At 51.0% G+C, this 23,113-nt stretch overlaps 7 protein-coding genes across 7 annotated transcripts; 2 read left to right on the top strand and 5 right to left on the bottom strand.

Moving 5' to 3' along the window:
* Positions 1-12: 12 nt before the first annotated feature.
* JCM6883_006125 (uncharacterized protein) lies at positions 13-2,783 on the bottom strand (the record flags this gene model as incomplete). Its single annotated transcript, XM_076632666.1, has 5 exons — positions 13-358; positions 517-1,021; positions 1,084-2,190; positions 2,257-2,562; positions 2,636-2,783. The coding sequence occupies 5 exons, from the start codon at positions 2,781-2,783 to the stop codon at positions 13-15; spliced, it is 2,412 nt and encodes an 803-aa protein (XP_076487293.1).
* A 482-nt stretch (positions 2,784-3,265) lies between these two features.
* Positions 3,266-4,441, top strand: JCM6883_006124 (YeeE/YedE family protein; the record flags this gene model as incomplete). Its single annotated transcript, XM_076632665.1, has 3 exons — positions 3,266-3,610; positions 3,677-4,256; positions 4,317-4,441. The coding sequence occupies 3 exons, from the start codon at positions 3,266-3,268 to the stop codon at positions 4,439-4,441; spliced, it is 1,050 nt and encodes a 349-aa protein (XP_076487292.1).
* Positions 4,442-6,016: 1,575 nt separating this feature from the next.
* JCM6883_006123 (uncharacterized protein) lies at positions 6,017-7,113 on the bottom strand (the record flags this gene model as incomplete). The annotated part of the gene is made up of 4 exons (XM_076632664.1): positions 6,017-6,281; positions 6,342-6,419; positions 6,497-6,945; positions 7,015-7,113. 4 exons carry the CDS (start codon positions 7,111-7,113, stop codon positions 6,017-6,019), a joined length of 891 nt encoding a protein of 296 aa, XP_076487291.1.
* Positions 7,114-7,305: 192 nt separating this feature from the next.
* Positions 7,306-10,138, bottom strand: JCM6883_006122 (ankyrin repeat domain-containing DHHC palmitoyltransferase family protein; the record flags this gene model as incomplete). The annotated part of the gene is made up of 7 exons (XM_076632663.1): positions 7,306-7,827; positions 7,904-8,139; positions 8,211-8,297; positions 8,363-8,388; positions 8,483-8,610; positions 8,745-8,884; positions 8,944-10,138. 7 exons carry the CDS (start codon positions 10,136-10,138, stop codon positions 7,306-7,308), a joined length of 2,334 nt encoding a protein of 777 aa, XP_076487290.1.
* A 744-nt stretch (positions 10,139-10,882) lies between these two features.
* RAD3 (TFIIH/NER complex ATP-dependent 5'-3' DNA helicase subunit RAD3) lies at positions 10,883-14,533 on the top strand (the record flags this gene model as incomplete). Its single annotated transcript, XM_076632662.1, has 17 exons — positions 10,883-11,065; positions 11,161-11,267; positions 11,349-11,550; positions 11,628-11,744; positions 11,805-11,928; positions 12,015-12,111; positions 12,174-12,322; positions 12,406-12,503; positions 12,562-12,656; positions 12,717-13,077; positions 13,166-13,351; positions 13,417-13,509; positions 13,582-13,701; positions 13,764-13,931; positions 14,009-14,029; positions 14,096-14,248; positions 14,315-14,533. 17 exons carry the CDS (start codon positions 10,883-10,885, stop codon positions 14,531-14,533), a joined length of 2,493 nt encoding a protein of 830 aa, XP_076487289.1.
* Positions 14,534-14,658: 125 nt separating this feature from the next.
* Positions 14,659-19,621, bottom strand: JCM6883_006120 (uncharacterized protein; the record flags this gene model as incomplete). The annotated part of the gene is made up of 8 exons (XM_076632661.1): positions 14,659-15,096; positions 15,158-15,262; positions 15,319-16,344; positions 16,401-16,521; positions 16,581-16,733; positions 16,806-17,211; positions 17,275-17,948; positions 18,012-19,621. 8 exons carry the CDS (start codon positions 19,619-19,621, stop codon positions 14,659-14,661), a joined length of 4,533 nt encoding a protein of 1,510 aa, XP_076487288.1.
* Positions 19,622-20,406: 785 nt separating this feature from the next.
* Positions 20,407-23,030, bottom strand: JCM6883_006119 (uncharacterized protein; the record flags this gene model as incomplete). The annotated part of the gene is made up of 6 exons (XM_076632660.1): positions 20,407-20,939; positions 21,125-21,339; positions 21,408-21,501; positions 21,608-22,169; positions 22,239-22,412; positions 22,515-23,030. The coding sequence occupies 6 exons, from the start codon at positions 23,028-23,030 to the stop codon at positions 20,407-20,409; spliced, it is 2,094 nt and encodes a 697-aa protein (XP_076487287.1).
* Positions 23,031-23,113: the final 83 nt, after the last annotated feature.

Genomic DNA, 23,113 nt, shown 5'->3' with positions numbered 1-23,113 from the left:
TAACATACGAATCTAGAAGTCTACATGTCGAGATAGAAACTTCATTCCTTCTTCGAACGCAACCCATTCGTTTTCTACTTCGTTCGTGATTGGGTGACCTTCATTCTCGAACGCCAAGAGGGTAACTTCGAGAGGTTTCCCATCTTCCCCTTTATTCTTCTTGAGAGCGTGGAACCATTGCCTCGCTTGATCTGGAGGTACTCGACGATCACTCTTCCCCACGAGCAACAATGTCGGAGTCGTGACTTGACCTGATCTGTACAAAGGCGATGTGTCGTGCAGTTTTTCGAAAACTTGAGGCGCGAGGAAGGAGGGAGGAGAAGTGAGCGAATACTCGAGCGCCGCCTCGGTGTACGTCCTACGGATCGACACCCAAAGTAGAGATCAGTGATTGTCCGAGAAGGAGTAAGAGGAAAACAACACAGCTGAGGCAAAAGGTTCAAGAACACAATCACCTCGCACGGTTTGCAACCTCCTCCAACAAGGAGCAGAAGGGTGAGACGGAAGCGAGCGTACCAGTCAGGAATATCGCTGGAGCTCGCGAGGCTGACCAGATCGGTGACGGGATTTCGCATCACACACGCGCCAAATTCTCCCGGATATCTTGCCGTCAACCAGCTGCCGATGAATCCTCCATGCGATCCTCCGGTATACACGTTCTTCGCTCGACCGGGCGTCGATAGTGAAAGCTTTTCGAGGTGAAGTTTCGTCGCTCGAGTAGCGTCGATGTCGAGTTTGCCGAGTTGAGGGGCGAGCGCATCGACGAAATCTTGTCCGAATCCGAGCGATCCTGGGTAATTAGAGAACGCGACGTTGAACCCTGCGAGCAGCATCGCGACGGTCGAAACGCTCCATTGAGTCGTCGACGTCGAGTTTGGTCCACCGTGTGCGGTTAACGAGAGGGGATTTGAGGAGGTCGAGGATGTGTCGATAGAGGTAGGAGAAACGTAGATGATTTCGGAGCCCAGGAAATTGGGCAAAGGGAGAACAGTCGAGGAAAGTTTGGAGAGGGCAGACTCGACTGGTAGACAGTAAAACGTCAGATCAACGTGGAACTGAACAACATACGAACGAAAGACTCACGAGCTTCCGACAATTCTGTCTTCCGCAAAACCTTCCATTTGTATCTCTCCCGACCCCGACGCGACTTCCCAAGGTTGACAACAACGACTTCTGGGACCGTCGTCATACTGCTCCTCGTTGCGAGAACCCTTCCCTCTCCGTCTGTTCCAAACACCTCGAACGAGTCCAATTCTCGCTCACTTCCGAGGTAAGGTAAATCTTTGTTCGATTCGTCTGCTTTCGGCCAAGGTGCGAGAGGTTCGATAGCTCCATCGGCGAGACTGACGACGAGGGGAACTCGTCTAGACCTCCAAATCGACGAGAAGGCGACCTGAAGTCCAGAGTCGAGGGATAAGAATGGTTGTTGAGGAAGCTGATCGACGTAGATTCCCGGGAAGTCGTCGACTGATTTTGGTTTGTAAACTGTCGAGACGAGGTCGCTGGTCTGCCAAGAGCTACCGGGGACGGAAGAGTCGAAAGTGAGGAGATGAAGTGATGCGCAGGAAGAGTGAACGCCTCCCAATCGATTACTCAGATACACTGCCGATATCGGGGCCGTTGTCGAGGAGTTGGAAGAGGGAACGTGAACTCGAGGAGAACGGGCAGATCGGTCTTCGGGACTGAGCGCAGTGACCTTGATCGCTCGGAACGTAGGCTTGTCGTTCTGATCCTGAGTGTGACCGAGAACGAGTTCGTAGATCCGGGCGGGTCTATTCGCGCAATAGACGATTCCGAGTTTGCGTTGATCGCCGAGAGAAGAGTAACCGGCCGCGAGAAGTTTGAGTTCGTTCGAGGAAGAGGGCACGAAGGCGGGTTGACCAAAGTTGACCGACTCTCCTCCAGTCTCGGGAAAAGTCAATCGGTGGATCGAAGGGCGAGAGCGCTTGGTCGCAGAAGTGTTATTTTCGAGTGACGAGGAATGGAGGGGAGACGTCGAAAGTGCGACAAGGTAGAGAGTAGGCTCCTTCTTGCCGGTGAAAGTCTCGCCGTAGTCGGGAGTGTAGCGGAACTTGTCGGCACTGGGTCGAGCGTTGACCTCGTCGTCGTCGTTCTTTTTCGGCGAGGGAGCTTCGGCGGTGAAGACAATGTGTTGGTTATCGGGATGCCAAGTCGGAGGACCGAATGTCGCTGTAAAACGATTGCGAGCATGGTCAAGGCCTGATACGCTCAAGAGAGGAGGCAATCGAAACTCACAATCGAAATAAAATTCTCCGGCCTCCTTCGTGACCTCAATCTCATCCACTTTCCGGTCTCCTTTCCCGTTATAGAACTCGATGACCCGTTTCGTTTCCTTGCTGCCGTCCTTGCCCGCAATAACCCTGAAGACAGCTAACCGAGAGCCGTCGGGAGAGAGTAGCGAGAATTTCACTTCTTCCGACGTCGGGACCAGCCCAGAGCTCGCGATAACGTTATCGTCCGAATCGAGAGTGATCATTTCTTTGAATGAACGCTTCTTGAGGGCTGTAAGGGATTTCTGCGAGCTCGACAAAGAGATTTGATCTGTCAAGTGGGGTAACGAGCGATCAGCGTTGTAGAGGACAGCAGGCAGCAGGGCGATGGGATGAGAGCTCACGGATTCCATTCTGAGACCATGCACGAGGTAAGAAGGAGCCGGCGTTGTAGGACGTGGCCTCGAAGAGCTCGGCAGCGAAATCATTCGAAAGTCGATCGGGCGAAGCGTGAGCGGGTGTCGTCGAATCGTAGGCGGGAAGCTGGGTCATGTTCGAGTTGAAGGCGAGGATTCAGAAAGGAATTCGAGGAGAGCTCGAGGAGAGCACGCGGTTTCCGAATCGAAGCTCTTTGTTTCGTTATCTGAAGCTCCCTCACGAATGCCCTCCGCAAGTGCCTCGATCGACATTCATTTTACTTTGAAGCGGGCGGTCATCATCCAGCAGTCCGTACGGAAGTCGCGGCGACCAATGGGAAGGTGCACGTGACGGGAGAGGAGTGTGAGCATGGACTTAACGGTGAGTCTGTTCCATCATCGAATATCTCAGAAAGATGTTGAACGAACACTGCCTCCGAAGCAGGCAATAGACCGGCAGAACCGACATCGTTTTCTCGACAAATTTGTCTATTGCCGATTTTTTGAACGGAGTCTCGGTGACTCGCGTCGAACGGGACGGCTCTTTACCTCTCCCTCAACACTACAACCTACGCTACTCCACCCTTCGATAAAGACGAAGAAACCCCTCGGCGAAAGATGCAGGAAGTAGTTGTTGGCGGCCTCCTCCTGTCTTGCGCAACCTCGACCTTGTTACTCGACCAGGGTCGCGTCCTAGGCTGCAGTGGAGTTGCACATTCGACCACGGAGAGTCTCGTTTCAACACTGTCCGGATCCGCCTCGAGTTCGAAAGGAAAGGGATCGAATGCTGGAGAGAATGGTTGGAAGATCGCTTCTTTGTCCGGCTTGATCGCGGGAGGATACGCCCTCAGACAGTTACAGGCGCCTTTGGAGCTCGTTGTCGGTCAATCTATATTCGATCCTATGGTAGCAGGGGTTGTGAGACCTCTGATCTCGGGTCTATGTGTCGGACTTGGAACCAAAGTGAGCATTTCACTCTTTCGCAGCTTTCCGCGACTGTTAACTGACCTAGTCTGTTCTCATCGTTAGCTCGCACGTGGATGTACGAGTGGACACATGCTTATAGGAATGGCTCGATTTTCGAAACGATCCATTACGGCGACTATGACATTCTTCCCGGTGGCGTTCTTGACGGCGCGCCTCTTCTCCTATCCTCTCCCTGTCGTATCCCCATCGACAACAGGTCGACTCGACTTGGCGAATATCACTCCCTCGATCGCGGCACTCTTCGCCATTCCTATCGTATCTTCAGTACTCATTCATCGCCTCCTCTCCCAAAAACTCGCCAATCTCGCTCAATCATTCTCCCTCTCCTTCCTCTTCTCCCTCGGTCTCGCTCTCACCGGTATGCTGAGACCTTCAAGAGTCCTATCCTTCTTCTACGTCCCGATCCCAACGCCTTTCCCAACTTCCTCCTATCCTCTTCCTCCGTGGGACCCTTCTCTCGCTTTCGTCGCTCTCGGAGGATTACTACCGAACATCTACATGTGGCATCGACACATCAAGAACCGAACGACTCCCCGAAAGCGAGATAAATTCGACGTTCCGAGTGGAGGAAACGTCGACCGCAGGCTGCTGTTGGGTAGCGCCTTGTTCGGGATTGGATGGGGTTCGTCTTGCTGTTTTCCTCGTATGCGTGACCGCTTGCTGACGACTTGATTCGATACAGGTCTCATGGGAATTTGTCCAGGTCCTTTACTCGCGAATCTAGGAGCTGGAACGGGAGGTTCAACTCTCGCATTCTTCGCGGCTGCTTTCGCTGTAGGGGGGCTCGCAGTAGACTACTTGCTGTAGGTTCCATGACATCGAGACACTGTCAGCAGCCCACATTTAGCTTCGATGAGAAAAGGTTGCGGTTCGCTGAGCTCGGATCCGCTCGCTCTCTGTACGTCAAAGTGTCGTTGAGACCCCGTATACCCAGAAGACTTTCCAGCACGTCTGATGCTTCAGACGATCCACCAATACGTTCCTAACCATCGCGCGGTCCGTAGTTCAGGCTTGAGCAAAATCCACTCACTCACCTCGAACGGTTGCTCATTCAGACTCATGACCGCCTGTCTCGCTAGCTGATCGTCCAGTGTGTAGTCCTCGAAGGAATGCAGAACGATGCTCTCTGGATTGCCGTTAGAGTTGCCCACTTGTTCGGAGCTGAAATGGTTTCGCGGTAATTTCGCTTGGGCAAAAATTCGCTCTGCTGCGAGTTCTGATCGCTATCTCCGCCTTACGGTCGATTGGAACGAACGAACGAACGGTTCGTGAAGGGTTCGTGTACGAAAGCAAGGGAGAAATCGCCTCAGGCCCGGCGCCCTGATTGCTCCCTTACTGCTTGCTTTTCCGCTCTTTCCCCTTCTCTTCACTCTTTAACGCCCTACTCCACTCAGCACAGTCTACTCGGGCCAATGGCTACCCAGATCGTCTCCCGCAGTCGATTCCAACCCGTGTCCCGACAGTCTGCGACGTCGAAACCTTTTCCCTTCTCGAGTTTGACCAGAGGTGTATCCGCCCTTGCACTCTCGTTTCGTCGACAAGAACAGACTGACTTGACGAAGCACCTGTCGGAGCTCCTCGCCAACAAATATGGTGAGCTTCTGCCCGGGTCGCTTTCATCGGCTGTCAAAGCTGAAATTCGTGGTCATTTCGCTCTTGCTGAACCCCCCCCCCCGACAGGATACAATAGTGAGTCAAATCTATCGAGTAACTTCCACCGAGCCAGTCAGAGCTCACACGTTGCTTGGTGCAGGGAAAGAGCAAATCCGGGAGATCGAAATGACAGTCGATCGACTCGCCCTCCTGTTCGTCAAGATTATAGGCAGCGAAGGGCCTCGCGATGAGGTAAGCCGCCTAAGAATATAGCGCTCAGCAGCCTCTCGCATTGACGTGAACGAAGAGAGCCAGGATATCGAAAACTTCAGAAGTCGGGTTAAGAGTATTGCTGTCGCGGAGAAGGAGAGATACAGAGCACTCCTGTCGAGGAAGGAGAAGCTCGCGAGCGAGAGAGGTACGGTCTTATCCCTCTATCGCAGGGCTGAACCAGCTGACCAGATGAGAAAAGACGTTCACACAGCGAGTCTGCTGCGTGAGTCTTGCTCTTCTGTCCATGACCTGACTTTTGTTAGCTTACAGACGAATGGAGCAGAGGTGACAACTCAGCTGAGGCTATCATATACGAAGCTGGCTCGACTGAGCGAACGATTTGGACGAAAAGTAAGAGCGCTCCGACCCCTCGTAGCAGACGTGATCGGTGAGACCAGCTTCCTACGACCTTGTGCTCCCGATCGAATAGCTCACACTGTGGGCCGAGAGTGCTCGATTAGGAGTCTACGGTTACCCTCTCGATAGATTCCCGAATCAGGAGAAATCGCACAAGTTTCAATCTCCTCCTCCTGTTGCGCCCACTCCTTCTCCGGCTGTACTTTCTACAACCATCTCTGCTACTCCTTCCCGACCTTCTTCTTGAACTTGATTGTTCTCTTTCCCTTCGACTGCTTCTTCCACAACCGCTTTCTTGCCGCCTTTCCGTCTTCTTCGCTTCTTTGTACCCTTTCCCTCTGCATCTCTGACGATTCCCTCTTCCGTAGTTTGTCGCTTGTTATTCGACTTTACTTGCTTCGGAAACCGTGTCGGTGGTTGATATCTATGCGAAAGTGCCCAATCTCAGTAAAAGAATCGAAGAGATCAAGGTTACGAAACTCACGTGAAATCTGACCCGATACGCTCAATAGTTGCAGTACTCAACACGACGACCATACAAGGTGTATGTTTCGCTTTCGGTCTAGCCACGAATCGCAACCACAAAGTCAGCTCATTCAGCCCGCATGACGACGAAACATCAATCGACTAGGAGCTCACCTCTTGTTGTTCCCAGCTTTCCCCGTCAACCATTCCATCTGAATCAATTCTTGTCTCTCCAACTCTGCTTGCTCTTCCGCAACGATCACTTTCGGGTCCTTCTGCTTGGGAAGAGGTTCGAATCCGAGCGATTCGAAAGTAGTCAAGATTGAATATTGATGCAACCCTTCCCGTTTGCTCGTCCCGATTGGCGCCGTTCGATTCGGCTCGTCCTCGTTCGTTGCCTTCTCTTTGCCCTTCGTACTTGTGCTGGTCGGAGGAGACGAGGTTTCAACCAAGAATCGAACGTATTCCCGTTTGATGACTTCTGCGACTGAGACCAGTTTCGGTAGTGCATCTACTGCATTACTCGTCACTGTAGGGGTTGTCGTCGAGGTAGAAGGAGCATCTGTTGAAGTCGAAGAAGGGAGAGGGAAAGAGTGCAATACGATCGGCATATCAGGTTGATCCTACATTCGAGTGTTGTGCAAAGTCAGCTCTTCTGACATTGTTGGTGGCCATGGAGCGGGTGTACTAACGCGTAGGGAAGAGAGAGCCAAGTTGATCAATTGTTTCATCTTGGAATCCGTTCTCACTCTGATCGAGATATGCTGAGCTCGATTGGAAGGGGGGAGCATGCGCAGAAGTACTGGATGTATCTTTTGAGTCGGTTCTGTAGTCGTCATGGTGTAAGGTCGAGAAGAAGTTGAAGGTCAAAAAGTCACAGCAAGATTTCGCAGACAACTCGAGCCGGGTTGCTCTTTCTTTCGCAAAGCCAATCACTCGAGTCAAGCGGCAGGAAACGTAAGAGATTATCTAATCACACGAGGCTAGACCTCCTCCAACCGTACCCTCTCATAAGGACCCGTTCTCGACCTCCCATTCTCATCCTCCGAGCCACTCAACAGCCTCCGATTCCTACTCCAGCTCCTGAACCCTCCCGGTGGAATCTCCAAATCTGGATCGACCCAATCCACTCCAAGTTGACCTCCTTTCGTCCAGAAATCTAAACAATTCTTTCGAACTCCCAAATCGAAAGGATTGTTCTCTCCTCCTCTGGTACCTCCTCCTCCTCCTTCGTGGGAATGAGCATGAGAATGAGAGTGAAGTAGCGCTTTATGTGAAGCCGTGAACCGATCCAACCCCAACAGTTTCAATAAGAATCCAAACGCGCCAGAAGGTTTCGTCGAAGTTCTTGTCGGAGCGTGACTCAACGAGGATGGGTCGGAGGATGGTGAGTCGGAATCTCCAGAGGTCCCACTCGCGTTCAAACGGTGTTCGGAAGCTTGAGCGGCTTGGGCAGCCTGGAATTTCGCGACGGCGCCTTGTTGATGAGGTGCCGAGATTCCGGGCTGTCAAATTCATTTCGTGTCTCTTCATCAGCACCTCAGCTTCCTTCACGGAGAGGAGTCCGACGAGAGGACTCACCTTCCCTCCCATGTAACCGTATCGACCGAGATTACTAACCTCCAAAGTAGTAACCTGTCTACAAACTTGCCAAACCTGAACTCCCAACAAGATGACCGTCCAAGTCAATTGTAAACTCGCCCAGAACGTGATAATCAACGCGAACGAATCTTGTTGGAGAGCGGTACAGATCGGAGAGGGGAGGAGGGAACAGGTGGTCGTTGAATCGGAGGGCAGTGAGGGGAGATGAGAGAAATCTGTCGACGAGAGAGGTCCATCAGTGAAAAGACACGAGGAGAGATAGGATGGTAAAGGTGAGGAGACTGACAGGCAACCTGTAGACGAATAAAGAGTAGAATACCGACGACGAGAGACGAAACGAACAAGAGGAATTGACGGTGATTGTTGACTCCGACTATCGAGAACTCACTGTCGTCAGTCAAAGCTGAACGAGATGACTGAGAAGAGAAGAGCGCTAACCGTCGTTCCAAACCCAAGGGCAATAACTGAGCACACGAGCAAGAAAGAAAAGATCAGCTCATCCATTCCTTCCGTGAACGAAATGCCATCAGTACAGGAGGAGGTACAGGAGGGACTCACTGATCGAACCTTCCAACACATCTACCCGTCGCGTAACTATGTTTCGATCTCAGAGGTCTCTTGACGAGACAAGTCAAGCAGAAGTTCATCCCGTTAAACTTTCCATCTTCTACTAGAGCTTCGATGGTCTGTGGCGGCGAGCGCAAGTTGAGAGTGACCGGTAGGAAGCAGAGAATAGCGTGTGATTGTGAGTTGTTGCGGGAGTCGAGCGAGACAATCAGTTTTCGTTCGTGTAAAAGGAAGAGGTGGTCGGACGACTCACATCTTTCAGGTGAATATCGTTTGGAGAATACGGTACGTGTCCAGGATCGAGAGTGATTGATTTCCAGAAACTAACGCAGCACGTCGTGAAGGCGACTGCGAATACGAAACTTGAGAAACCGTAAGAAGTTTGAGAGTCGACTATCAACGAGACCTGAATCAGCTCTCAAGCCGATATCTGGGAGGAGAATGATACGTACATAGATTCCTAGTCATCCATACCCAACCCACCCAAACCATACTCGCCGAAATGATCGACATCAAGTAATTACTCTTCGTGATCCGATCCGACTGACTCGGGTTCTTGACTCCCAATAACACCTTCGTCACCACCGTATGTACCACATAACATTCGACCATGACTAACCCCAACCCTATCCATCCATTCTCGAATGATTCCAAACTCTTAACGATTGTTCCCATCGATAAGATCAACCCAACAAACATGACTAATCTCGTATTCCCTTCCCTCAATGGTCTATCCTCTCTGTTCCCAAACTCGTCCCTCTGACAATCCGCCAATGCTCTCTTATAAGACCCGAAATTCTTCAATTCTATCGCCATATCCCTCGCCGTCTTGCCCAATTGATCCCTCGCTTCCAATTCCGCTCCAGCTTCCACTATCCTCTTAATACATGCCGAGTTCCCCTTCGTTACTGCCCAATGTAACGGAGTTAACCCTGCGTGATCAGGTCTAGTCGGAGAAGCTCCCGCTTTCAATAACAATTCTACCGAGATCGCATCCCCCTGATAACATGCCCAAGCCAACGATGTATGACCTTGTTGATCCGGTGTATCGACACTGATCGGTTGCATCGTGAACAGTAGATAGGCGATCAAGAAGGGGTAACTCGAATGAACTGCGAGATGTAGACAATTGAACGATTGACTATCGACCAAAGTCGGATCGCTAGAATGAGATAAGAGGAGATGAACGATTCCGAGGTGACCGTTTCGAGCGGCCCACATCAAAGGGGTACCGGAGAGTTCTCCTCCGCGTTGGTCGACAATCGCTCCGAGCGAGAGAAGTCGTTTAACGAAGAATAGGTGACCGTTGATAGAGGCCCAATGGAGCGCCGTGATTCCTTGAGAGTCGCGGAGGTTTACATCGAATTGATCAGAGGGAGAGGGAGAGGGAGTCGAGGAGGAGGAGTTGGAAGAATGAGGAGATGTCGAAGGGAACGAATCTAGGAAGGAGAGGTCGTTTACTTGTGCGGCATGATGTAATGGAGGGATTGAAGGCTCTTCTGCTGGTTCAGTTGTCGGTCTAGGAGTTGTCGGAGAGGGAGGAAGAGAAGAGGAGGTTGGTGAAGGCGGTGCTGACGAGTCACTTGGGGGTTTACCGGGGGTACGCTTGATGGGTGATCTAGTCGGTGTATCGAGTGGTGTAGTCATGTCGACATGCGAACTCGAAGGAGTCGTTCAGGGAAAGAGAACTCGAACGGCGAGATTCGATGATGAGGAGCTTCTTCTCCTCCTACCTCACCACTATCGACTTTCTCCGGCTACCAGATTGGCCAGTAGTTCTCTAGATCCATCACCACAAGCAACAAGAGATCAGTAGGACAGTTGCCGATCCGAAGAATTCGATCTCGATCAACTTTCGTCTCTCAACTCTATCCAGCAACCCGAGAACAGCCACAGAGGGAAGAATCTGGCAAAGTAGTAATAAAAGAAGGGCTAGGGAAACTCGCTGGTGCGTTAGTCTGCTTTCTGTAGCTCTTTCGGTTCTTCCCCTCTTCTCCCTCTATTCAACTACGAGTACAACCACCCCTTGCAACTCAGGCGACACTGAGAAGGAAGTTGAGATATATAACCTGTGGCAGTGCGGGATGGAAGCCTACATTCGGGAAAGGTTAAACTTGAAGTCACTTTGGGTTGTCTCGACAGTAAATTCAGCAAGACAGGGCGTATTCGGGCATTTCACAAGTCTTCACAGCATTCAGAGTAGTACGTGCTTCCTCGCTGATCCTCCTTTCACTCCGTTTCCCTTGACAGATCACGCAACTTTAAAACCTCATTCCCTCTTCTCGTTCTCTCTCTCTCTCATCCCTCGGACCCTCACCCTCGACCACTCAAGTCCCATATCCCCTCCCTCTCTCGATACACTCTCCTCTCGGTGATTCTCTACGTCCAATAATGAGGTTCTTCATCGATTCAATGGAATTCATTTTCCCTTACGACAAAATGTACCCTGAACAATACGCCTACGTGTGCGATTTGAAACGTTCCCTCGATGCGAAAGGTCATTGCGTCCTGGAAATGCCTTCGGGTACAGGGAAAACGGTTAGTTTGTTGAGTTTGATTGTAGCTTATCAATACGTGAGTTCCACTCCTCCTCTCTCTCTTCTCTCTCCTTGCTCTCAAGGGAGTAGAGACTGACTGGTGTGATGAGATGGTATGTGATGAATAAATAGCACGAGAGGAAAGAAGGTAGACCGGAAAGGAAATTGATTTATTGTTCTCGAACGGTACCCGAGATTGAAAAAGCTTTGGCAGAATTGAAACGACTGATGCAATACCGGTTCGTACCCCATCTCGGTCCCATCTCCCTTCTTTCTTCTTCCTCGTGTCACTCATATCATATCACGATTGCGATGTATAGGAAAGAAGTTTACGATCTCGACGACGGAGATTTCCTCGGAATCGGTTTATCATCCCGTAAAAACCTCTGCATTCACCCCCAAGTACGACACGAGAAGAAGGGGAAAGCGGTAGATGCTAGATGTAGGGATATGACGAATTCAGTCGCGAAGGAGAAATGGACTCAGGATCCAGAGAGTGTAGAATTGTGTAGTTTCCATGAAGTGAGCCTCTCTCTTCCCCTTCCTCCTTCGTTTTTGCTTGATGGAGCGCAAGTGAACTGATGGAGAGTGGACCATAGAATTTGGGTGAATTGGATCAAGATCATTTGATCCCGTATGGAGTTCATACGATCGACGATATCAAACGATACGGACAAGAACATGGGATTTGTCCTTATTTCGCAATTCGTCGAATGGTTCGTTCCCTTGCCCCCCTCTCCCTCGTCAGAGTATACTGACACTCGATGCGAGGTTAGTTCATGCACGCTTCAGTCGTCATCTATTCGTTCCATTACTTGTTGGATCCGAAAGTAGCCGAACAAGTTTCGAAACACATGTCGAAAGATTCAATCGTAGTATTCGATGAAGCTCACAATATCGGTTCGTTACCTCCCTCCTTTCACCTATCATCCGGTGCCTTTCTCAAAAGGCCGACGCTGATGAGAGGACTGATGTTTGAGGAACAGATAACGTTTGTATCGAATCTTTATCGATCGATCTAACGAGACCCATGTTGGATACCGCTGCTAGATCGATCGATACCCTTTCCGCTAAAATCGAAGAGTAAGTTGTGTCTGTCCCTCGTCAGCACTCCTCTCAAGCTGACGAATCGAGGCAACTTGCAGGATCAAAGCGAACGATGCAGAGAGGTTAGAAGATGAATACAGGAAGTTGGTGGAGGGGCTACAGGGAGGAGGAGGTGGTGGAGACGATGAGGAAGATGAAGCGGCAGCTAGGAACGGGATCGAAGATGAGGATTTCATGGCTAATCCCGGTTCGTCTAGAACTCTTTTCCTTTCTGATCTTCATCTTGAAGGTTTTCGGTGCTGACGAACAAAGAGGTGAATGTGATGATAGTACTACCGGCTGAGTTATTGGCGGAAGCGATTCCTGGAAACATTCGAAGAGCGGAACATTTCACGGCGTTCTTGTCCAGATTCGTCGAGTACCTCAAGGTGAGCTTCCCCTCGACTCTACTAGCTATATCATCATTGACTTCGACTTGCTCGATAGACGAGGATGAGGGTACTTCATGTCGTAGCGGAAACTCCACTCTCGTTCTTGCAGCATTTGAAGGATATCACTTTTATCGATCGTAAACCTCTCAAGTGAGTCGACGTTCTCGTTCCATCTCAACGTACGCTGACATGGGGGACTCGTCGTCGCAGATTCTGCGCCGAACGACTCTCATCCCTCGTTCGAACTCTCCAACTCACTCGAATCGACGAGTACTCGGCGCTTCAAAAAGTTGCCGCTTTCGCGACTCTCGTCTCGACCTATCACGAAGGGTTCCGACTCTTACTCGAACCGTTCGAAACCGACAACGCGACGGTCCCGAATCCAGTCTTCCATTTGGTTTGTCTCGACGCGAGTTTGGCGATCGCTCCCGTCTTCGAAAGGTTCTCTTCGGTGGTTATTACGAGTGGAACTCTCAGTCCGTTGGATATGTATCCGAGGATGCTTGGGTTCGAAGCGACAGTGTTGGAATCGTACGTCATGACTTTGACGAGGGATTGTTTCTTACCTCTCGTGAGTCTTGACTCGTCCTCTTGCTTGCTTGATCTCTTCCCTTTCCCCCTGATCTGGAAGACTGATGTAACGGGCCATTTCCTTTCAGGTCGTCACTCGAGGTTCAGATCAAGTTGAAATCTCGTCTCGTTTCGAAGTTCGAAACGACCCCGCCGTGGTGAGAAACTTTGGGACTCTCCTCGTCGAATACTGTAAAGCTGTACCGGATGGAGTCGTCGCTTTCTTCCCGAGTTATCTCTACATGGAAAGTATCGTTAGTGCTTGGAATGAAATGGTAAGCTCTCATCCTCTCCTCTTTCTCTCTCATCGGGAGACTGACTCGAGCTTTCGGCATCGTAGGGTATCCTGAACGAAGTCTTGAAGCACAAATTGATTTTCATCGAAACACCCGACGCGATTGAAACTTCTGCTGCCCTCGAAAACTACCGAAGAGTGAGTGGAGTTCTCTCGATTCAACAGCCACGATACCGCGCTGATCCGTAGAACTCCTCTTTCACTCGAAAGGCGTGCGATAACGGTCGAGGAGCGTGTCTACTCTCTGTCGCTCGAGGGAAAGTTTCCGAAGGAATCGATTTCGATCATAATTACGGGAGAGCAGTAATCATGTTTGGGATTCCCTATCAGGTGAGTCTCGTGCCTCTTCATCGAGTCTCTCTAGTGCTGATGCTGAAGGTCGACGCCTCCAGTACACTGAATCGAGGATCTTGAAAGCTCGTTTGGAATTCTTGAGGGACACTTATCGAATCAGGGAGAACGATTTCTTGACTTTCGATGCGATGAGGCATGCTGCGCAATGTGTTGGACGTGTATTGCGAGGTAAAACGGATTATGGACTCATGATTTTCGCAGACAAGGTTAGTCTACTCTTTCCTCTTTCTCTTTCACATCACGAGACTGACGCGTGGGCTCCTCACTTTGATCGCGACTGTAGCGTTTCGCCAAAGTTGACAAAGTGAGTGCGATCAGCTTCCTCTTATCGCAAGTATCGTCTCTGACCCACGTTTCCCTCGAATGATAGCGAAACAAGTTGCCGAAATGGATTGGTCAATACATCAAGGAATCGGATACGAACCTCGCAACTGATGTCGCGATCGCTCATTCGAAACGATTCTTGAGGATGATGGCTCAACCATTCGAACAGAGTAGCAAGAGTTTGTGGGGAGTCGAAGAAGTGAGTGTTTTTTCTCGTTTCTCACTTCGTCTGGCCAAGCTGCTGACGCCTTCTATCAACTTTCAGATCGAGGAGAAGCAACGAGGATTAGATCCTGAACGAGATGGAGATGGAGATGGAGATGAACCTCAAGGTGGTCCCGAAGACGAAGAGCAACAACCTCCTCCCGAAGCTGAGGAAGATTACGGCGAGAATGGATTCGACGCGATGGATCAAGAGATGCTCGCTCAGATGGACGTCGACGATATGACTCTACCTACTCCACCACCTATCTCGGCTCACTGAACGAAGTCGGCGAGAGGGTGAAAGAAGAGTAGGAAAATTGGTACATAGTTTCCGCGAAAGTGACTGTTGTAACGAGTAAAGAACGAAAGACAAATAAAGAACAGCAACAAGTAATAAGAGAGTGATCAATGCGAGAAATGCGGAACCTGCCAACCCTCTTTCCCTTTCCTCAAATCCAAGAGGATCTCGTCTTCTCCTCTCTTTCGGTGATCCGTTTCGTTCAGAGTCCACCCTAGCCACCTCTTCGCACCTCTCTTGAGCCTCACCTCGAAGAAGAACTTTGTCGCTTCCCACCTTTGTCCAGCTGTGAATGGCGGTCGAGGCCGCTCGAAAGCTTCTTCGAACAAGAAACCTCGTCTCGCTCTGATGTCTCGATCGTCTTCATTCGTTCCGTCTCCGGTTCCAGCCGTGAGTCTCGAGAGGGTAGTCGCTTCAGATGCACGAGGAGGCACGAGTTTGCGAGGGAGCGAAGAGTAACGAACAGGTTCTCCATTCGGATCCGAAGCGAGGTGAAGCGGAACGGCGTCGTCGGTAGAGGAGAAGGCGATTTCGTCGAGCACATACTGCCAGGTCGAAACGCTTCAGTACTAACAAAGGGCGAGACTGAAGAGTGTTCGAGCTCACGTAGATTTGGTTTAGGAAACCGCGAGAGAAGAAAGCTCTCGAGCCGGTTGCGAATCCTCGCTCTCGAAGGAACGCTTCAAGCTGAGCTCGAGGCATTGGTCGGTACTGTGAAGAGTCGTGATCAGTGATGAGCGCATGATATCGAGCCAGAATGAACTCACGCAGATCGACGAGCTGTAATGAGGCGAAAAATGTTCCGGCTTCGACTGGAAGACCCCATTCCTACGGTAAAGATCATCAAAAACGATGAACCACCAAGCTCTGATCCGACTACTCGTGACGACCTTCATCCTTTCCTCAAGCGATTTGAACGTTGTCGGATGTTCTTTCACGAGTTTCTTCACTTTCTCGTTCACTTCCAACCCTTCCAACCTCGAGTCGAGCTCCTCCGAGGAGAGTCCGTCCTCCGCGTAGATCGAGAACAAGAAGTCGTAGGAGAGAGTCCGGCGCTTCAACTCGGCCTCTTCCGCAAAGTATCGTCGATGTCGAGCGAGTGAATCTTCGACTAGGGAAAGTTGTTGATCGATGATTTGACGATTGGTTTGAAACAGGATGGCGAGAGGTTTCGTGAGGGAAAAGTCGGCAAAGATTCCGCATTGACTGCCAGGGAGGACGAGTTCAAAATCTGAACGAGCTTTGCCGTTACTCGCGATTCCGACTCCATCTTTCCACTCGAACGAGACTTCGAATCCACTCGAGCAGTTGTACCCTTGCCACACGAGCGACGAATTGCGATCAATCTTGATACGAGCGAATTCGTAGCGGATCACTTGAGCGAAACCAAAAGCTTTCTGCTTCTCGAGTGCTGTCGTTTCGATCCTCGGCGCGTAGACGAGTTGACCTTCGAGAGCTCTCAGTGCGAGTCGGACCTTACGCGCTGATCGTACTTGAGTCGAGTTTTGCTGTCGAACGAGTTCTTCGAGCTCGTCGGCCGTCGAAAGGTGAAGAGGGGCAGGGGGATCCTGATCGTATCGAAAGACGGCTGCGAAGGGGAAAGGGACGATATCGAGACGGCCGAAGAAAGTGGTAACGAGGGTAGATACCGAGTAAGCTGGGCGAAAGTAGACGTCGGGTCCCGCAAGTTCATGTTGGACGGTTTGTCGCAGCTCGTCAAGATGAATGTCCTTGAGGTCCTTTTGCGGCTTCATTCCATCGTAATAAGCATCGAGACCGATCTCGCGAAGAATCTGCAGATGAGAGTCATCGTGAGTAGAAAGACACAAGAAGGGACGAGGTTACGGACCTTCAGGTTCTCCGCGTGTCGCTCAGCAACGCTCCCACGGAAGTTGAGCAGGTAAGGCGGATCTCCACAATACTTAAGGGTCGTGCTCGGACTCATCGCAAATTCAGGAGCCGTGAGAATTCTGAATGAGCGATGAATTAGTTTCGATCCCGCCAAAAACGTGAAGCGAAGAGAGCTCACAAGGTCGAGAAAGTCTCTTGCCAGATTCGCCGACTGACATGCTTACTGAGGTCAAGCTGGGGCGAGAAGACGTCGATCGAGAAATCGAGACGACGTTGAACCCGTTTCACGAATCTTCGGAGGAGTTGAGTGCTGATGATGGCGAAGTAGAAGCTGTGTCGTTCCGCGACAGCTAAGTCATTGGGGCTTCCTGCGTGTAAAGACAAAGCTGCCAAGTAGACTCACTTGAACGTGTAAGAAAAGGCATTGATAACTACGATCGCACTCCCGTCCCAGACGCTCTTGCCCGGTACCGAGAGCGCGACGAGGAGACCACACAGTGACACTCCAACGTATCCAAACCGACTGATCCTGTCGCTACGATTGCTGATCTTGTCGAGTTGGGGTCGAGAGTAGACGTCGAGGAGGAAGAAAGCGCTCATGAAAGCGAAAAGAGTTCCTTGTCGAATGATGTCGAGCTTTGTCTCGTCGAAATTGAGGAAGACGCAATTATCGGTCGAGATCAAGACGACGATAAAGACGTTGACGAGTTTGACTAGCATGTAGATACTTCGGAACGCGGCCCATTCGCGACGATATTCTCGATAAAGGAAGGAGAACGGGGATGGATCTCGGTCGAGTAAGCGCTCGTCTACATATCACAGTATCAGTCTTAGTTAGGCCAGGAGAGGGGATGTCGAAGGAGAAAGCTCACATTCTCCTTTCTTGTCCCTGCGTAATTCTCCCAACTCTGTCCATTCATCTACCGACGGCTTCGCACCTTGTACGACTCGATACATTCTGATCGGGAACCAACCAGCGAGTAGACCAAGCACGAGGAGAGCGACCGGGAAGATTACAATCGCTGAATTGAAACCGTTTCCTCCGAGAGGTATCGTCGTGAAACAGCGATCGTTCTGAGGGTCGGAGTCGAAGAGTTCTGACGGCCAATATCCACGCTCCCAGAAGAGTGCCGAGAGCGATAACTTCGAGAGAGGTAGATAAATCGAAGTAAGGAAAAATGTGACGGCGATTTTCCATCCTTTGCGATCTCGGAACTTTGTCCTCCTGACATGTAGGTCTTCCCGATCGTATCCTTCTCCGAGATCAAGGTTATTGCCGCCTGACGAGTCTGCGGCGGGACCTCCCCATCCTCCAGTGAATCGGTAGAATTCGTAGAGTGCGAGGAAAGCGAGGAAGGTGAGGACAAAGAGAAAGAGAAGAGCTTGTCCGAAGGCCGAAGCAAAGTCGAGCGAGAGAGCAGAAGGGATTGTGATAAAGACGGTGCGAAGAGTCGAGTTTTCAGCCAGTGAATGAGTTGAAGCAGGAGCCGAGACGGTGAGGAGCGACAACGAGGGAGAAGCTGAAGTCGAAAGTAGAGTGATCATCCTAACGAGTTGCAATGAGTCAGTACGAACGGGGTGGGCGAGAAGAGCTAGGCCGGAGACTGACTGCATGAGATCTCGCAATCCTTCGACCGTTGTGAGTCGGATCCCGGCTGCACTCCCAAACAAGTTCAAAGCGCCGTCCGCCGCGATCTGAATAAGACTGTTCCCACTGAGTAGAGGCGGTGGTTTCCGGATATTGCTCTTGAGGTCCGAGAGAGTCACGTCGGGAGGTAGTCGATGGAAAGGCGGGAAGATGAGGGATCGAATGTGCTGTTCTTTCGTCAAGTCCGAGGTTTCTCCATCGATCAATCGCTCCTTGTCGTCCTGAGGCGATGAGGTGGCTTCACGCGGACCCATGAGCCTCTTGCAGATGCTCGGAGGTGATCCTCGCACCCATTCGTTCCAGCTTTTCCTCTCCTCCTCCGTTCCGAACTTCTTGTCTCCCTTCTCCTCTCGTCTCCTTTTCTTCAGTTCCATATCGTCTCCGTCATACTGTCGGAGGTCCGTCGGAGGATGCGTGAATTCAGAAGGTCCACCGATTGATTCGAGTAATTTGTCGAGTTCAGGCAAATATAGCGGAGCGGCATCTCGAGCGAAGATCTGATGAGCGGGGTAAGAGTGAGTGGCTACTGTCGACATCGTTCGAAGACTTGTACCGCCACGGGAGAAGGGAGGTCGTCGAGGCGGAGGCGGGGAGTCTGGGAGGTCGAGAATAGAAGGAGTGAGGGTTGCTTCGGGTTTGGGTGAGGTGATCTCATTAGTCGCTTTTTGAGGAGTGTCTGAGACAGAAGAATTATCGAGAGGTCCGTCGAGGTCGACGAAGGTGAGCGAAGTCTTTCGGTGTTCGAGGGCGGGTCGTTGAAAACCGCTGCGTTCGATGAGGGTCGCCTCTGACGTTGCGAAGGATGGTGAAGCTGAGGAGATCGTATCGAACGGATCCGTATGTTCGGGATTGGGATGTATCTTCACGAGAGTGGTCCAGTCGTTACAGAGTTTCGTTCCTGAGTCCCTATCGCGCTTCGCTTCTCCTTTCGTCTCATCCGACCTTGGCTCTCTGCTACTTGGACCTTCTTCCAACTTGACTATGCTCAGTTTCGGGTTCTGTTCGGACGACGAAGATTCGACAGAGGCCGGAACGATGATCGTTTTTGCTGATGATGATTTCTGAGCGGAGGACGAGAGCAGTTGAGGAGGTGACTTCTGCGGCGGCTTCGAGGGTGAATGTAGAGGAGATTGAGAGTGTAAGAATCTCGCCGCTGGGGAAGGAGGTTGAGGAGAAGGTGAATTCGAGTTTGACGCGAGAGGTTTCTTCGATCGAGGCGTCCAATCCATGGCGTCGATTGATCCCGAGACGAAGTCGAGAGACTTGATTGAGCTTCTACGCCCGTGTTGAGATCCCGACGATACTTCCGTCTCTCCTGAGAACCTTCGAACGTTTTGCTCGACTTTCCCTCCTCCGAGTTTGGACCAACTTCGTACGAGAGCAGCTGGCCTGGCCGGCGGTTGCAGCGAGGGAGAAGGTGCTTCGTACGTTCTCCACGAGGAGGAAGCCGAAGGAGGGGACGGAGGAGGCTCGAAACGAGAAACGAGCTGCGAAATTCGGCGTGAAGGCGACCTTTTCGTTTTATTCCTTTCTTTCCCTTCATCCTCCGTTTCTTCTTTCGTTGCAGCCATCGAGAAGTCCCCCAGCGGGTTTCCAGTCGAGGGAAGGGGTCTAGAGTCGGATCGGAACAGAAAGCGAGAGACGGTACTCGATCGAGGGTTACTCCGGAGCCGATTGGTGCAGTATCTGAATCTATAGCAGCAACAGGTCAGTCACGTAGTCTAGCGAGTCCTCCTGATGCGAGACTCGAGTGCTGTCAGGCTTCATCAATTCCCCTCCCTTCAACGGCTCTGTAGCTCTCCTACTGAGCTCTTGTCGCTCGTATTATCACTGACGGTCTAACCAAGCCCTGGAGGCTTCCCCCGGTCCCTCCGTCACTCGTCACGAAGCGGCACGTTCCTCCCCGGCCGTTTCACTCAACTCGATCAGGTTCAAAGAGAAGGAGGGGGGACGAACCTTCTGTGACCGCTTAGAGTAGCATACTCTACGCCGGAGGGTACCTGGATTGCGAGAAGTCGGGAGTCGAAAATTTGAGAGTAACATTCGACGGAATTTTGGCAGAGTCGAAAGATCGAATGGAAGAGGCTCGAGCGAAGCTCACTCGACAAGTCCTACTTCCCGCCGTGTAGCTACGACGAGTGCAGCATTCTCACGACGAGACTGAGGTGCCGGGGACTGGCAACGGACGGAGGTCTTGAGAAGCACGAGAGGAAACAACGAAAGAAAGAAAGAAAGAGCAGCTGCGAGGCAAATCCTTAGTCTTACAATCGAACTACCCGAGGCGTGAACAACAAGGTGAATACTATATAGAGAGAGGAATAACACGAGGTGATAGAACGAGGAGAGACAACGAAAATCAGAATCCTTTCGCGTTCAAGTGCCCACCTTCCTGGAAGAACGCGTCCTCGAACCCTCTAAGCCTCGGATCATCCTTCCACTTAACGATCTCCGTCACTTCTTCACCACACATCCTCGTCTCGAACCCATCGTTCGCAGCACAATAACAAACATCGACCTCTTTCGCCAATTCCTCGATCGTCTGATTGAGTGGGTTCTCGAGGTGTCTCGCAACGGATAACTTCGCTTCTTGTCTCTGATCGTCCGTTCTTGGATCTTCGTACCGATAATCGATGCATAAAGCGCTCCACATCCCACCGTGAAATCCAGCTCGAATCCCTTTCTCGATCACGCCTCTTCTTCGGACTCGATAGTTCGAAGCGGTAACGAGTGCAGTACCGTCGTCTTGAACGTTCGCGAGCATGTCACAGTCAATGTCGTCGTCGACGAGTGGATCTTCGCGTTCGAGCTCTGAGGAGGATTCGAATCGAGTTGGGATCCGTAGCGTTGAGGCTTGAGTACGAATTTGTCGAGACCTTCCCCATGCGAAACCTATCAAACAATAAAAGAATGTCAGCTTGGAGGAAACGCTCAGTCAAAGGAGTCGCTCGAAAGGATTGCAATCGCTTTAAAAATTCTTCAGAGCAAAACTCGAATCGCTTTCGAAGCGATCCGATTCGAGCGGCTACACAGTCTGAGCAGGATGGAAGATGAGACGAGACAGCATTATTACTCACCTTTGTAAACCCCGCTAGGAATCTGTTTCAACAAATTCGCATGAACGAACAAAGGTTTCCCGAAATGATCATTCTGCAACATCGTATGACCACAGAACCCCGACATCGTATTACTAGGTAAAGCTCCTACCGAAACGTAACGTCCGGGGACTCCCCAGCGTTTACGAAGGGCGAGGAAGGCGAATCGGAACATATCTTTGTCACCGTCAGAGAAACTGCAAAGAAAGGATTCGTCAGTCAGATTGGAACGCTCTGAGGTGAGGGAGTGTAGGGGAGATCTCACTTGAACCAGTATTTGAAGCGAGATGAGTCCATCATCCATTCGGCGAGGAGTAAAGCGTCGAGATGATATTTCTTATCGATCAGGATTTGACCAGCTGAAAAAGAAAAGAAAGAACCAGTTTTCGGTCAACTCTGGTTATTTCGACGTCGAAGTTCTCACAGCTCGGTACAGTATATAGGAAGAAGATTTGAGGATCTCACCTTCCTGTTCCCATTCATCTCTACAAGGAACCCCAACGATGGCCCAAATCGCATTATCCCCCGAAGTTCTCCAATAATCACTCCAAAACATTACCCCTAACCTCTTATACGCCTTGCTCTCCCAAATTCCACTAGGTGACCCCCAAACCTCAACCTCTCCTCCTCCATCCCCATTCTTTCCGTTCCAAGGTCGTTCCGTTCGATTTTCTTTTCTCGCTAATTCTATAACGCTTTCCGGGATCGGCCAGTCAAGGGGTGCTAGACCGGCTGTAGGGATATTATCGCTGTCGAGGTAAAGGACTTCTCGGAAGCGGGATTGAACAATCGCATTGGCTTTTAAGTGATAGTTTTTGGTTCGACTTGCGTCCCTCGAAGCGGTCGAGACCGTTCGTAAGGTAGCGTTGTACCGTTCTAATTCGGTTCGGATTTCGGGGGTAGGGGTTTCACCGGGGAAGGAGAAAATCTCGGAGGGGAGAGGGGAGTGGAGATGGTTGTGAAGGATTCTGAGCGTCGTTAGGACTCGGGAAAAGGTATCGACGTTTCCGGCAGTGAAGACGAGTCCCTGTGAGAGAACCGATCGTCAGTTTTTCGAGTACTCTCGAAGTCTGAAACTGATTGATGGTTCACTCACTTTGCCCTCCCCATAGTTCTCGAGAGCTCCTTCCTTGATCTTTGTCCTCAAATGATCCGCCAATTCTTTCCTTATCCCCACGATCTTCTTCGAACTCATCGAAGCCCAAACGAGATGAGACTTATCCGCCAGTTGTCCATTCTGATTCGGTCTAATCCTATAATCCGGACAAGTCTATCCTCCTCCCCACACGACGCATCAACTTAGATCAGCTCTCCCTCCCTAGTTCGACCGAAAGACGCTACTCGAGAAAGTGAGAAGTGAAGGTGAACTAACCTCTAAATTCTTCTCTACCCATTCCCCCGCTTCAACTTCTCTCAACGTATTCTCCCACTCCTCTAACCTCTCGAGCGTGGTGGTTTCGAATGGTAAAGGTTTCGTAGCTTTCTCCCATCTCTCCTTCATCTCTTCCTCCGAATAATACACAAACTCCTTCCCTCCTCCTCCTCCGAATGACCACGATCCCGCCTCAGTTCTCCCGCCATCATCCAGCACCCTCGTCTTCGTCTGAGGTACGATCCCCTCGAAGTTTGATGAGATGAACGCATAACTCGCACAGCCAAGTAGTAAAAGAGGGAGCCAAAGTTTCTTTGTCGGTAAAGGCGGTAATAGTGAGAAACTTTCGAGCCTTCGAGTGCGAGGAGGAGCGTCGGGGTAGCGTGAATTTGTGACTGTTGAGGAGGAGGACGGCGTAGAGGGGTAGAGGGAAGTGTACGGAGCAGACGAGGAAGAAGAGGATTCGGAGGAAGAGGGTTTTGAAGAGAAGGGGAGGAGAGGTCGAAGGTACGACATTAGCTTGGGATTGTGGGGTGTTCGGAGAAAGGGAGAGTGTGGTGTAGGTTGCTGTGCGTTGGGGGGTCTTCGCAGCTATTCGA

Source organism: Sporobolomyces salmoneus, assembly GCF_050403485.1.
Source record: "Sporobolomyces salmoneus JCM6883 DNA, S_salmoneus_JCM6883_v1_ctg29, whole genome shotgun sequence".
Lineage (NCBI taxonomy): Eukaryota > Fungi > Basidiomycota > Microbotryomycetes > Sporidiobolales > Sporidiobolaceae > Sporobolomyces > Sporobolomyces salmoneus.
Note: the sequence above shows the minus strand (reverse complement) of the source record. Positions and strands in the feature narration are given on the sequence as shown.